Genomic DNA, 16,973 nt, shown 5'->3' on the forward strand with positions numbered 1-16,973 from the left:
ATCAACAAAAAAATAAACATACCATGAATATCCATACCAAGAACAGCCTGTAGACCTCCAGAAACAACAATACTCCCACTGCCATTTACCCATCTCACTTCACCTGGGGGGTTTCCAGGACTGGACAACTGACAAGTACAATTTGCCTCACGTTTGAACAGATCAACATCGTGTGTTGATCCTCCACTATTGGGGGGACAATTGTAGAGTTCTAATGTCGGATTGGCTGAGATTAATCAGAAGTAAATTAAAAAGGGAAATAAAAAAAGGAATGCTTTACATTTGTTGAAATTAAATAGCAATGATAATAATATATTTTTCAGTATTACTCGTCTGGTATGACTCTCACCTTTTGAACGGAAGCTCGTGGATTCGAGTCCGATTCTGGGCAACTCATAAATGAGACCTTGATATTGCTCTTTACTCAAATGCCTTCAATGTACTCGGGTGTAAAATGAATACCTGGGCGTTAATAGGGCTCTCTCTCTCTCTCTCTCTCTCTCTCTCTCTCTCTCTCTCTCTCTCTCTCTCTCTCTCCTTCTCTCTCTCTCTCCTTCTCTCTCTCTCTCTCTCTCTCTCTCTCTCTCTCTCTCTCTCTCTCTCTCTCTGAAAAAAAATGCATTATCTCCTGATACCAGGCATCACGTCTTGTCCTTCTCAGTAAATGATGCTGTTAGCTAGTGACCTCTTGTAAAGCGCCTTGAGAACGTTTAGTGATATTGGGCTATTTACATGCTCGTGTTTTTAAGTATTTAATTTATTCTTTCTTGTTGAACTTCTTAAGTTGTAAAAGGGAAACCGTTTCCATCAGCGCAAATATTAACACATGTATTTTATGTATCACTCCTTACTAATACATGTCGCCCCGGTCATTAGATCTACCGGTTTACTTATGTATGTAAAAAGCACATTATTATTATTATTATTATTATTATTATTATTATTATTATTATTATTATTACTATTATTATTATTATTATTATTATTATTATTATTATTATTATTATTATTATTATTATTATTATTATTATTATTATTATTACTATTATTATTATTATTATTATTATTATTATTATTACTATATTATATTATTATTATTATTATTATTATTATTATTATTATTATTATTATTATTATTATTATTATTATTATTATTATTAATATTATTATTATTATTATTATTATTATTATTATTATTATTATTATTATTATTATTATTATCATTATTATTATTATTATTATTATTATTATTATTATTATTATTGTTATTATTATTATTATTATTATTATTATATTATTATTATTATTATTATTATTATTATTATTATTGTTATTATTATTATTATTATTATTATTATTATTGTTATTATTATTATTACTATTATTATTATTATTATTATTATTATTATTATTATTACTATTATTATTATTATTATTATTATTATCATCATCATTATTATTATTATTATTATTATTATTATTATTATTATTATTATTATTATTATTATTATTATTATTATTATTATTATTATTATTATCATTGTTGTTGTGGATTTATTGTTTTTTGTTGCTTATTCACGCCATGCATGTGGTATTTGCTATACTCACAGAATCCGTCGTCAATTTGAATATTATTGACACTTGATTCCAGTAACACTTTCACAAAGACACCAAAACAAATAAAATGTTGCCCTTTATCGATTAACAATAAAAGTGTGTTTTTTAAAATACAATTTTCATGGTGTGAGGGAGTATGCTTATGCGGGAAGTTTACGGAAGAGTTTTGATAAAAAACATGAGAATAAAACACGGAAATTATTAGAGGACTTTCCATTTATTCTGGGCTGTGTCGACAAAACACTGTCGTTGCAACTCAGGGGATGCATATAAAACTCGGGGGGTATGAGGAACTGATTGGTGATATTTTTGTTTGTTTTGCATAAAATGCGGGCATTTATCAAAACAATTTTGAGTCATAATAGGCGGGGTTAGACAGTAATATTCGATAAAGTTCTTGTTGTTTTTAATATACAAATTGTGTATGATTCGCTCTTACTTTAAAGAGGCAGGTTTTTAATATTAATGTGGGATGTCAAAATCTGCAGGAGGAGTGGTCAGAAAGAATTATGGGAATAGTTTACAAAAGGAGATAAAACAGAGTGTTTCTATTCTACTTATTGATTCGAACCTATTCTACTTCACTATGAGCTGCACTTTCCTAGTAGGCTGGAAGTTCTAACATCCTACTAAGAATCTTTATTTTACGCACTTAGAAATATTCCACGTATATTATTGAAAATGGTTACATAAACAAAGTAACTTTACATTTGGATTGATTTTACGGATTTAGAATTTATGAAACTGATTGAACTAGTTTGATGCTATTTGATTTGGATTTGGACTTTATCATAACACATTAAGCAGTAAGAAATGAAACTTGGAATCAGGACTTTCATTTTGCAAGTTTTTCGTTGTACATTCAATTATCGTCATCCACTCTTGAACTCTTTCGTAATTATTAAAATCTACAACACAATGAAAAAGGATTAAAATTACCATCTATCAAAAAGCCACTATGCGATCATAAGATATTACATAATATATGTGTAACTTCGTCACAATGGTAGTCGCCGTTTTCACCATACAACAAGACATATTTGCCGTTATCTCTTCAAATACATCAAATGGTTATTCGATATTATTTGAAGACAGACTTCTTAATGAATAGAAATAGAATTTGACCTTTGTTAATAAAAAACAAGAATGGCTAAAATGAAATTATCTGATGATCTTAAATCAAACATCCCGTTTGGTGGGCCAAATTATTAAGAAACACTTTCATATTGAGTTGGAAAAATACTCAACGTATTACTCGATCCAAATCAGTATCGTAACCGACTGGAATCCGACTACTCTACTAATTCAACTATTGGACCCCCCCCCCATACCCTTCACCAAACTACGGGTAATAACTCCCTTCCTCAATAATTTATATGGCAATGGCCTCTGGTGGTATGACTTTCGCCTTTTGGTTCGAAAACCCGTGTTTTTCACCGCTATGGCTGGCGCATACACGTGTGTTTAGAAAAGGTTCTCTCCTATTGTGCAAAATGAGATTCCGGTCATACCTTGGTCCTTGTCTGAAAAGTATTCAATATCGCCTAACATACATCATGTTTTGTCTTAAATTTTAATATTGATAAGGCAATTGTGTTACTAAGGTTTTAGAAATCATTTTAACTATATAATCATACCCAGAGTTAATACGTCTTCGGTGGTTACGTTTGGATTATAGGCGTTCTCAGCTTTACACTTGATTGTCATGTTCAAATTTGGTCTTTTTTGGTCGTTGAGCGGAGGAGAAAACCTGAATACGTATCTTGATTCATTATTCGCCTTTGAAAAAATAAAATCAGGTTCAGTTGCATTGAGAACTGAGACTCCGCTCTGATCGAAACCAATAAGTTCCACCTTTATTGAAGGATTTGTATACGTTACGTCACAGTATACAGATACATTGGCACGCGGTAGAGAACTGTTTTCATCCATTGGTGGAGTGTCCAGAACTCCAAGTGAGGCAAGACTCGGAACACCTGTAGGAAAAATAAAATAATAGACAATAGACAGTCATCATCATCATCATCATTGCCTTTTTCACCCTGGGTCAGGGTATAGGCCACAGACAAACAGTTTCCATCCTTCTCTATCATCATCATTGCCTTTTTCACCCTGGGTCAGGGTATAGGCCACAGACAAACAGTTTCCATCCTTCTCCATACTGAGCCAACTTTTTTATCTCATTCCAGGTCTTACCACTTCTCTGTATATCATCTTCTTTTTGGCGAAGACGTCATCGGGTCAGCAGAGTCCTTTCGGCTTTGTCTGTTGTCCTTCATAAATTCTGTAATCCCAGAAACTCTTCGGTCGCCCAAGCTAAAAAAGGATTTGGTTTGTCTGTCTGCGTTTCTGTAACGGTTTGAGTTTAAGGGAAAGGGGTGTTAACCCTTTGCCAACCCCCAACCTGGAGGACCAGGTGACTCAAAGATGGGGGAATCACACGCCATTAGTCGCCTTTTACGACACGCTGGCTTGGTGTTGGGCTATTATTGACCCTCTCAGTTGAGGGACTCCGGACACCACACGGGGCAGTAGACAGTAATCCTTAAATATGTTTTCAATTGTATCACGAGGTGTCATGTCTCGCCCTACATGTAAAGTGCTTTTGTTGACATGAGACCCCAGGTAATGGACATTGAGCAGGTTTAATTGATAGTGAACTATAGAAAAACACATAATTTCATATATACATATGTATATATATATATTTATATATATATATATATATATATATATATATATATATATATATATATATATATATATATATATTATATATATATATATATATATATATATATATATATATATATATATATATATATATATATATATATACATAATTTTCTCAAATTCACCCAATTCAGCACGCAAATGGAAGTCTTGGATTCTTCTGAAAGAAAACGATTTGTATATAAGGTTGCCCCACAATGCACTTATTTGCAGGTCTGGAAACCCAAATTTATATTATGTAAATACTCTCAAACCAAGGTAAAATACTGTCCATTATAACAATGTTAAATCAAGCTCATAATTGTGTTCAGATATCAGACACCCTAATTGGTACACCAAAGGCTATGGCGTTAGCCTTTATAAATACTAAGTTAAATAACCAAAACTACTAAAGATAGCATTCCTCCGTTTGGGTCGATTAAATAATGGTAAATGAATAAAAACAATGAGAATTTAGCATAAATTGTATACGTATTGGTCTATTTAAAAGAGTGGACAACGTTCATACTCCGTCTCAACATTTGAGTTTCTTCAATTCTACTTGATTCTGATTTATATTACATTTACTACAAGTATTTCAATGGAAGAATAATAAAACAGAGAGAAACGAGGACGACAAAAGACGACGTAGAAAGACACTGTCGACAGAGTTCCGAAAACCGGGGAGCTGACATGGGACGAAGCACACATGACAACAAAGGACATGGAGGAATGGTGAATATGATGGCCCAATGTGTCTAAAACACTTGACGTACCGAGGTCGAAGGTTTGATTACTTTACTATACTTATCAAACTTATTATGATAATATTTTGTTATGACGAACGTCACAAAAACGGCCTTTTCACACAGCCAAATATCCTTGTTTTTTTTTTTTATTTTGGGGTTGTAGTAATTGGATAGTTGGAATTGTTTGAACTGGCGGAAAGTACTTTGCTCAAATATAGCGTCTTAAACAAATGATAGCAAGCAATTACTATTGTCCAATTCAAGCTCTGGAAACCGCTATAAACTCCGGGTCCTTGGGCCTAAAGACTCAGATTGACTACAACATATCAATGTAAAAAAAAAAAATTAAACTGAGCTTTTATATAGCGCAATATCCACTAAATGTGCTCAAAGCGCTTTACAAAGGGTCCCTGACCAACAGCAACACGTAACATGTAGAACGAGACATGACGCCTGTTAGGCGATGTTACAATTTTTCGGACAAAGACAACGCTGTTGACGGCCAGGTACTTATTTTACACCTGAGTACGGTGGGAGAATGTGAATAAAGAGTCTTTTCCAAGGACCCAACTATGCGCCGAGCGAGGCTCGAACCCAGGACCTTCCGATCCGAAAGTGAGTGTCATACCACTAGACCACATAGCCGCACAATGTAGTCAACAAACGGAAGATCTCAAAACCTATTGTATATTTATCCGAAGTTTAGCACGCGTATTTCATCAGCATTGAAAGCATGTAACTATTGCTTAAAAATATAATATTAGATTCAAATATTTTTGTAAGTAGTCATCATGTCTTTAAAACATACCTCCTTTGATTATAGGCGCAATGTTAGCTGACCCCCATACATTGTTGTCAATCCAAGTCCCTTGATCAGGAACAGCCAACTCTGTGGATAACGATGGAAGTGCATATAATATAATTCACGTCTCATTTACAAAGTCACTTTTTGTATAACTGTCTTTTCCGAGAGCACGGTTAAAAAGCACTTGCTTCAGAAGCAGAGGGACCTAGATCGATGCCTATGCAATAAATATTTTTTCACACCCCCCCCCTCCCCGTCCCCCGTGGGGTAGCGGCGTCTATTAAAAGGTCAGAATGTACGTTGTGATAGACAAACATCCTTTCCAAAGGATAGATTAAAATTGACCGTTTTATATCACAGAAAACGGTATAAACTACTGCTCCATGGGCCTAATGAATTGAAGGACTACTTTTCAAAGCCAAAGAACAAATTTAAAAAAAAAGAAAAAGAAAATAATGTGTTTGATCTAATGTTGCTGTTTTGTAATTTTTGTTATTGTTTGTTTGTTTGCTTGTTTTTGTTGGGTTTTTTTATTTGTTATTTGTACTGTACTGTATGATTCAACTTTGTCTCTCTCATGTTTCATTTGATCATCATTATCAGTATCATCATCGTCATCATCATCATCATCATCATCGTCGTCATCATCATCATCATCATCATCATCATCATCATCATCATCATCAACATCATTGCACTCGTCATAATCTTAATCAAAATCATTGTCATCAAAATCATCATCAGAATTAAGCACCATTATCAACACAGCCATCATCACTACCACCACCATGATCATATTCACCACAATCACCACCACAACCACCACCACCACCCTCAAAACCACCACATCACCAATTGCCACAACCACCATCATCACCACCACCGCTATCATCAAGACTACCACCATCATGCCGCATTTTTGTTATTTTCAAAGCAACAATATTTATTTTGTTGACTACTTCTTTACATGCCATATCTTCTAATAGTTATCACATTTACCTTTGACGATTGATGTGAAATGAATCTCCTGCCTCACTGTCCACAACGACACAGCCTGACATGTATAATTCTTGTTATGACCTGGTACACAACAAAATTATATAAGTGAAATTGGTCTTCTTTGAACTCATGTTCAGGGCTTTACCCGTTACAACCATGTTTCTAAAATAAAAAAAAAAAGAAGTGATAGTTTAATGCCAGAAAAAATATTAATAACAGGGCTTTCTTGAGAATTGATTTATACGACAAATGAAAATAATAATTTATGAGAATATAAATAAAATGTTCCCTTTATTCATCCCACAGGAGGAACCTACCTTTGGCGTCTATTCTAATAGAACACTATAATGACCCAGGCTGGAATTACTGAAATGCAACAACACAAAATGAGCTAGGGCGAGGTGACTTGTTCAAGACCAAGCACCGCACCAGGTATTCGAACTCGGTTCCATTTTGGTACGACTCAAAGACCATACCCCTGAGCCCTGCAGTTTGATTTAAGGAGTTGATTTCCATTTCAGTACATATGAGTACTATTTTTTAAAAATACTATTGATGATTTAGTATAGACAATCGGTATTCATTTTGAGACGTAAGGCCGAAGAGACAGCGTTTATCTGTGGCCTTCGTAAAGTTATGGCCTGATACTGACCAAAAAATGACGTTAAAATGCCAGTCTTTTGCCACAAAAGAAAACAAATCGTGAGTTGTATTCAATAGTTCAACCAATTAAATAACTTGTTTCCATGAGCTCTACTAACGATAAATCACGTCAAACTGCCAGTCCTTTTGGATTTCAGTATCAGGCTACGGTTTATCCCGGAAAACTGATAATAACAATTCACGGATGCATATAATTGGCCTCACACCCTGCTTCTTAGTTGAGTTGTGATGAGTCATTGATTGTGTTTATTTCTATCGTCATCACCTTTTTAATTTACATCAACGCCTAAACACATATGAAGACATTTCGGAGATAAATCACCTTCTATATGTTGCTTCGTTTTGAAGATTTTATGAGCTGTGGAATTGTTAATATTTATTGTTTGAAATACATGAAGAGTGAGATTTTTAGAAGTGGGTGAAATTTTATTTAAATTTTATTAGTAAGAAGCGAATTCTTGATCGCTTTAAAAGTTTGCTCGAGTACATGAAGAATATACCTCCAAAATATGAAAGTTTTGACACTGAAAGAAAAATGCAATGTGTTGAAGGCTGATGTTTTTATCCATTTTTCGTATCGCATGTAATATCTGACAATTTACTATGAAAATGACTTACACAATTTAGTAGCATACTTGATGTGTTAATGATCTATTAAGACTTTGTCGTGGTGTTGTTGTTCTTTGACAGAAAAAAAAAGATTAAAAAAAAACATTCAGAAAGAAGCATATATTATGTAAAAACAAGAGATGAAGTGAGTAAAAAAGTGCCAGCAGACAATAGAGAATAACATTTTTGTTCCGGCGTTCATGGGGTTTGAACCTGCGACCTTTTTTGTACGACAACTCCGCCTGGCCGGTGAGAGCGTGACTCTACCGTATGAGCTATCCACGAACCCCCCCCCCCCCAAAAAAAAAAATCGTGTCAAACTCAAGTTTTTCATTACTTGAGCTCTCTCTCAAAAAATACTGGATACAGCGGGTCCAACACACAACCATCGCGAAGTTAGCAGGCCAACAATTAAGCTTAATAGCCAATATTCTCAATACAAACACGTAACAGAGCAACGATTGAGACATTGAGTGTGCTTCGGTATATCAGGTGAATTTTTAATTCAGAAAAGTGAGTGGAGCAGGCATTTATGTTGGTATATTATGTGCAACTTATAATAAAGAAATGTTTCTAATGTTTAATTTAAACCTATCCAAAGATATTCCTGAAAATACTCACTTACTTTGTGTCACAAATTTTGTTTTAAAATACGAATGATTAGGTTTAAAATGACCCAAAATATAGATACAAATATCATTTCCGTTCTGAATGACACAATACATATCTGGTAAGAATGTGATCCTATCCTGAACATTAAAGATTGTTTAATATGCTGCGCTATATATATATATATATATATATATATATATATATATATATATATATATATATATATATATATTATGTATATATATATATATATATATATATATATATATATATGAAACAGTACTGTAGAATTTAAACAATAATAGTTATACTTGAAATATCTATATATATATATATAATATATATATATATATATATATATATATATATATATATGAATATATATATATGTGTGTGTGTGTAAATTACTGGTTCGAAAATGCCTATAAGCACAACGTATTCATTTTAAGGAGTTCTAAACACCCCCCGCCAATATTTACAAGATCATTCCTGCCGATTTATCTCCACCCTCAACACCATTTACAACACGCATACATCACAGTGTGTTTTCACAAACAATGATTGCTACAGCTCTATTTCACCCATGTACAACAAACAAACAAATATTACCGTGTCTCAGTTATACCGTAAAGCTTACAGCGACCCTTTGAGTATATGAGAACATAAAAAGCCACACTAACTTTATCAGGAAAATTTTCTATGCAATTCCCCAACAGACTGTTTCGTGTAAAACGTAAGACCAACCTATTGTATTCCAAAAGACGAATATTTTGTATCCAATGGTAAACAGCGACCTGTCACACACACACACACACACACACACGCACACACACATATATCCTATTTTATACACGTTCAACGTAGGCATCGACTACAACAGGTATAATTACATGAAGACATACATACATAATTATAAAAATGAACCAATACCAAAGCAGCCAATTTTGGGGTCTCACTGCCTTCATGTCATGAAACAGTATCTCAGGAATGGGTAGGGTAAATTGGGGATCAGGGTGGGGGGTCTATTCATTCTAGTGGCATGAGGAAATAACAATGAAAATTATTCAGGAATCCCATCTTCCCCAAAACTCTACTGTTTACCAAAAAAAAAAAAAAAAAACATTGCTCATGTAAGGAAGAGGGAACTAACGGAATATCCATATCACCAGATGATAAAATAGTGTGCATTAAGTGTTATTACTTTACTAGCGTCTAATATTACTAAACTGAGTGCTTTACATTCTACTACTATAATAATATATACAAAACCGTTCGGAAAAGCTTACTATTCATCACCGATACCTTCTCAACTCTACAAGTATATAACAAGATTGTTTGTAAGAACCAGTGCTAGTGGTCGTTCGGGAAAGTATATATTGTACTTCGACTATCATCGTCTGAATAAATCATTATCACAAGAGGGGGTTGCCATGGATAGCAAATCAGCTGACCAACAACTAATGTATACATGTGTTTCTAAGCTTTTTTTGGTGGTAAAATTTAGAAACCTATATGATGAGTTTTAACATTTATGTCTGTTAAGTTGCAAAACTTTATAGAGAAAGATAACTGTGGTCCATAGAGAAGGCACGTCGAGCCTCAAAAGAGGGGTTAGCGTTTACGCGAAAGAGCCATCGAATGTAAGATTCTTTGAGCGCACAACGGGCGGCAACGAGGTGAATATAATTTCCGTAGAGGTATTTGGTGTGTTTTTGAACAACATCTACATCTAGTGACTCTGACTACACCACCGGTACAGCCATCCTTACATCTGTCTGGGATACTTTAATAACCATCATCATGAATGGGACTACAGATAATGCAACAAGGTAGGAAGACAACTCCACTCATGGATGGTATGTGTAATATTTGTCTAATAATCAAGTCAAAAGTCAATAAGATAAGATAAAATAACACCGAAATGCCTCATATGTTCGTTCGTCTTCATTTCTTTTTTTATCAAAAAATCAAAAGCCAAAATTCAACAACATTGCAGTCCAAACAGTTGAGAATAACGGCAAATTATAATTTCGTAAACAAAGGGAAAAAATACAATAAATTCTTCATTAATCTTTATTTTCACCAGTGTGTAACAACTGTCGACTACACACGGTATCAAACATAGTCATCAAACGAGACCCCATTTTTTATAAGTGAGCGTTGCCTGATTTTATTGTTTCTTTAATCACCAGTATATAAGCGCAACCTTTTAAAATGTGATGATAAGTAAAAACATACCATGGGCATCGAAATCAAGCACAGCTTGGAGACCTCCAGAAACAACAATATTCCCACTGCCATTCACCCATCTCACTTCACCTGCGGGCTTTCCAGGATCGGACAACTGACAAGTACAATTTGCGTTGTTGGTACAATTGGTGAGTTCTACTACCGGAGGATCTGAGATTAAACAGTAATAAATTTGAAAAGGAAAAAAAATAATAGGAATGATTTACTTTTCTTGAAATTAAATATCAACGGTAATATTTTGTGCAGCTATGTGGTCTTCTGGTCTGACTCTTTCCTTTGCTTCAGAAGGTCGTGGGTTCGAGTCTATTTCTGGGCAGCGCATAATTGAATCCTTGAAAAATGCTCTTTACTTAAATTCCTTCATAGTACTTGGGTGTAAAATGTGTACTTTGTCGTTAACAGGGTTGTCTCTCTCTGAAAAAATGCATTACCGCCTAATATCAGGCGTCATATCTTGTCCTTCTTGGTAAATGTTGCTGTTGGCTAGTGGCCCATGTAAAGCGCTTTAAATACGTTTAACGTTATTGAGCTATTAAAATGCTCATGTTTTTAAGTATCTAAATTGTGATTTCTAGTTGACGTCCATAAGTTTTAAAAGTCACAGTATGCTCATCACCGGGAATTTTAACACATCTATGAGAAGTAATCAATAAAATGAATATTTTAAAAAAATGGTCCAACAATATCTTCCTTAGTGAATAATTAAAAAGATAAAATTAGAAAATAAATATGGTCCGTTTTATTTGATCGACTAACACCACAACATCGTGTCACGTGATCAAGGTCTTACCAATGATTAAAGCAGTCCGAGTGTCAGTTACCGAATATACTTGTGGATATATTCCATTTTTTGCAGTGCACTCAATTCTGTAATGATCAGGTACTTCTGGGGCCCATCCAGTGCATTCGTATCTGTGGTTGGGAGTCAATATATCTTGTCCCCCTGCAGATTCATGACAAGTCGTATTGAAGGAGATAGTACCACCAGAGTCGTACACAATGCTTTCAACAGTTGTTTTGCTGTGCGGGGCGTCATCTCCTTTGGGTATTTCGCAAGTAAACGGAATGTGCGTTTTGGTAAGTATAAGTGATTGCAATGGCTTCAGGAAAATGGTGTTGGGACCAACTGTTGAAAGAGACATAGTCCATGATATTAGCTTGTAATCTTGTATAATTATCAAAATTAAAATCTAGATATGCCTAAATGAATCATTGGAAGGTATAGTAAAATGAAGAGAGTAAAACATACTCTTATAAAAGATACAACCAAAGTAAACGATGTTTAGACCTCTGATCTTCATCGTTTAAATTAATAAAAGGAAATATGTTGTCTTATAATGACATTATGGTTATAACATTAAAAGTAAAAATGTTTGTTTGCATGCGTGAAAGGAATGGAGAAAGAGAGAGAGAGAGAGAGAGAGAGAGAGAGAGAGAGAGAGAGAGAGAGAGAGAGAGAGAGAGAGAGAGAGAGTCTGGGGAATTAAATATAGGCGGGTCATGATGCTGTTTGGGGATTTTACAATTTCCTTTGGACATAGACTGCGCTGTTAACGCCAGTTAGTCATTTTACATCTAAGTACGATGAGAGAATGCGGGTAAAGAGCTTGTTTTTCTAAGGACTAAACTCTACGTCGATCCAGGCTTGGGCCCATGTCCTTCCGATCCTAGAGCGAATGTCAAAACACATGACCATATAGCTGCATACAACAAAATAATGATAATGACATGAATCATCATCATCTAGTCAGCTGATCCTGCGTAGGACGTTGCTTCCCGAACTTTCTTGCGAAACAGATTACGGTTTTCCGCCAGTCTACTTGCTTGAGTTGCTGTCATTCCCAGCCATTCGCATATATCTTGTTCCCAGCTTCTTGTTGGTCTACCTCTTCCTCTCTTGCCGTCTACCCTTGTCTGCAGAATGTGCTTTTCTAATGATTCGTGGCGAGTCGTGTGGCCAAAATAGTTTAGTTTCAATTTCTTTACAGTTTGAAGAAGAATTGGTGATTTTATTCCGATCCTTCTCAGGACTTCTTTGTTTGTTTGTTTTTCAGTCCATGATATTCTGAGTATTTTTCTGTAGCATGCCATTTCATGACATGAATACATTACTTAAAATCCAGGCAGAAAACAAAGAAATGTTTGACAAGTTTTATCCTCCATCAAAAGGATCTTAAAACATGGTATTCATTTTCGTTCGTTACATTATAGTAACTTACAAGCCAGTTTTGCTTCGTAGTCAATTAACTCTCCAGATCCCTGACTCGATTCCGCCCTACATCGGAATAATCCGGTTCCATTAGTGTTCACGACTAGAAAGAAACAAAAGGATACGATTATTGAATTGAAAAAATTGTAGAACAGGCACTGGTGTACGATAAATATTATTAAAAGTTGTGTATGAATGAGTGACAGAAAAAAGAAGAAAGAAAATTACAAGAAAAATACATCGAAATAGTCTGAAAACAGTGATTATCGGATCGCCGACCTCAAGATTACCGGTCAGGCCAGAATTCTCAGAAAAGGATGACTGATTTTGTTTTACTTTCTTACTTTGACATTGATAGATATAAACGTTTTGTTTTTTTTTCAAATCTCAGATGTTGTTAAATTGTAATATTAATGACAATATGATTTAATATGTAGGTTTGTCTCCTTTAAGTTGATTGATATGTAGGTAGGTTGATTAGTGAGTAGGTTGATAGGTAGGTGATTATATGCACATATATGAATAATTTGATAAATGAAAGGATATACATATATATATATATATATATATATATATATATATATATATATATATATATAATACATATATATATATATATATATATATATATATATATATATATATATATATATATATAATGCGATTCACTTGAAAGTTAGGTAGGTAGGTAGGTAGGTAGGTAGGTGTCGCGCATATGTATGAGAAGTGGCAAATAGGAATAGACAAATATAAGTTAGATAGTTTCCACAAGTTAAGAGTCTTCTAATACCTTCTTTTACCCTGATATAATTTAGTTAAAGTTTCTGATTACTCGACATATAGTTTATATATATATATATATATATATATATATATATATATATATATATATATATATATATATATTATTCCGAGAAATGTGAGCAGAAATGTTGGTAAATTGTGGCACAATATATATAGGGATAGATTAGGTTCCAAAGGTAAGTTTTATGCAAATCAACAGAAGAGTCTCAAACAATAACATGTTAACGCATGATTAACCAAAAACAAAAAGTATTTTTTATGAATTAATGTCAAACTATGGGTAAGTTAATTTTCACCTCTTCATAGTCCATTTCTCAACTTATCGTTATTATTTGTTCTTTATCTGTTTTGTAGAAGTTAAATGTGTATGGTGGCTACCTTCCTATGACTTGTGTCGGCGCCATTGTTGCTTCTGTCTATTTATTTCATTGTTGGACTTCTTGGTCATTCTTTGGTTGTCCCTGTGGGTCGTTCTATAAATTGTTAACCTGGTTTTCTAGCTTGAGCTCCTGGTCTAGTCTCAGCTCAAGATCATTGTGTAACCAGATGGTCGATTGATCGATTAATCGGTAACCAGACGTTTGAAATGCAGAAGCAGAACTTTCACTAGTTGCAAAACGTTGTTTTTTTACGAGCATTGATGTCGTATATAGTTTCATTTAAAAAACATCTTATATTACCACTCATATAACTTGTGTTAATCATAATAATTAGTTATCGGGGTACAGAAAGGTTAGTCGGATGGGGAACTATCATTAAAAGATGATAGCATAACAACAAATTCATATTAATGCATAATAATACGCTAGAGTATTTGGGATAACACATTTTGTAATTGTGATTCATGTAACTGTAATTCGTTCATTTGGAAGGTATACATACATATGAAATAATATGTACCTATATAGGTAAAGAGAGTGAATGCAATGTTATTGTTTATTATAACATAGGCTATCAATTCTTTAATAACACGAGATATCAATTTCTGTAATATTTTAGGTTGTGTCTACCTCGGCCCAGACGAAAACAATATATTGATTATTACTTACTTCACATACTGTTTTTAAAAGGTTTTAATTCATCTTCATCCAATCGAGGTCCACAACTATAAGATTGACAAAATTATTTTGTACGCTTGTCCACAAAGTATTTTTCGCCAATTATGATTTCAAAGTGATCACTATAGCACGTTGGTTTGAGTTTGATGGAATAGAGAAAGGCCGAGTTTAGCTGACTAATTGCTTTGATATAAATATGACCGGAGTTGAGTAAATCCCAGAAATAAGTGTTGTTATTGGATTTGTTAGTGCCAGGAGTTTACTAGTTATTCATTCAGATCGAATCACAATGCTTGGTGGCGTGTTTTGCGTAATCCTAGAATAATTTTACTGCCGCTCTGATAAGTTGGAATGGTCGATTAATTATGCAGGCTTGCTGCATCTCCTCTCTCATTTGGTCGTTAATTTATTCCGTGTCATAAATTGGTGTCCTCCTTGAAGTGAGATATTTCAATCGCCTCAACTTTCCTAGCATCAACTTTTCCAGGATTGTAAAAATACATAATCTACTCTCACACATCGCCAGGTGTTAATTGATATCGTCCTAGTCACAATTAAAAAGGCCATCTGGTATAGCTAAGGAGTTGAGACCGCATTGAGACCGCAATTCTCACCTTGGTCCGAGCATGTGTTATCAGATCGTTAATGGTAACGGGCACATAACCGACCTATTAGAAACCAGATTACCGACGCTACGGTTATGACACACAGAAAACGATTGGTCTACAGAACAAAACCAATAGTAAACCAGTCAAACCCAAATCCTAGAATATTGTTGGCTCCTTGTGTTTTTCCAACTCCCGAGATAAACGGATATAAACCAGGACAGTAATAAAAAACGCTCTCTCCCATTTCATCTACTTATTTTTTATTGCTCATAGGGAACCCGAAAGTTTTTTTACTAGCGATAAACGTGTGCTAATGAGGATCGATTGTTAACGAGACCTGAAGCGGTTATTAGCCACATCTGTACCGGGGGTACGGACTGAAGCTGCAACCTGTGACGGACCAAACAGAACGGCAAACCACGCATCAGATCACCTACTAGCCACCTAGAACTTGGCTACCTATGATACATAGTTAAATCTGGCAAACTGTCGTCTGAATCTACTGACCCAGAACGACTCCTGACCGATATAATGGAAAAACTGTAGCGCCGCCCAGACACCTCTAAAGTTAAGGCCGCTCAGTACCAAAATGAATAGTTTGTGATACGGGGTGAAGATTAAATAGCCAGAGTCTAAACTCAATGAATTAAAACCAACACTATTGTTATTAAGCTAATTAATTTGTTATTGCTATTGTATGACGCAATTATGCCGATTTATATTAATGCACTTTTTCTTCAACGGGGATTAATACTTACCTTCTGAATCTACCTAAACCTAAATTGCTTGCCAATAATCTACCACTTCTTCTATTACCTATTTCTTGAAACCTAAATCATTCTCTTACTATCAGCCAAGTGTCAGGAGCTTTACCCTACTATAAAATGGAAAAATAAAAGCGGCACCAGACACTAGTCCTACCTGTCACCCTCCTACATGGACGCCACACTCATAATTGTAGCAGATTGTAAAATTAAGAGTTCTGGGAAACTTAAATCATATGTGAGAAAATATGTATTGAGCTATTTAAAATCATGAGAAAGTTAGGAGGGGTTTGAATTAAATCACTACAATGAGTAGGAGAGATATATTATGACAAAAATATAGATAGATAAATAAATAAATTGACAGACAGATATATAGATAGTTAGATAAGGCAGATATCGAGTTAGAAGATATTATATATATATATAATATATATATATATATATATATATATATATATATATATATATATATATATATATATATATATATATATAATTTTTAATATTTACC

The 16,973-nt window shown here is 34.1% G+C and overlaps 1 protein-coding gene across 2 annotated transcripts in view; it reads right to left on the reverse strand.

Moving 5' to 3' along the window:
• LOC144959484 (uncharacterized) overlaps positions 1-16,973 on the reverse strand; it is a 53,470-nt gene that overhangs the window by 25,152 nt on the left and 11,345 nt on the right. For both annotated transcript variants that reach the window (XM_078892097.1, XM_078892096.1), the window contains exons 4-10: positions 13,236-13,328; positions 11,807-12,142; positions 11,005-11,166; positions 6,883-6,963; positions 5,887-5,967; positions 3,255-3,593; positions 23-226 (exon numbers count right to left, since the gene is read on the reverse strand). In XM_078892097.1, coding sequence (XP_078748223.1) covers positions 23-226; positions 3,255-3,593; positions 5,887-5,967; positions 6,883-6,963; positions 11,005-11,166; positions 11,807-12,142; positions 13,236-13,328 — 1,296 coding nt within the window. The remainder of the gene's footprint in view (positions 1-22; positions 227-3,254; positions 3,594-5,886; positions 5,968-6,882; positions 6,964-11,004; positions 11,167-11,806; positions 12,143-13,235; positions 13,329-16,973) is intronic.

This window comes from Berghia stephanieae, chromosome 14, assembly GCF_034508935.2.
Source record: "Berghia stephanieae isolate SIO BIC M18660-M18661 chromosome 14, UCSD_Bste_1.3, whole genome shotgun sequence".
NCBI lineage: Eukaryota > Metazoa > Mollusca > Gastropoda > Nudibranchia > Aeolidiidae > Berghia > Berghia stephanieae.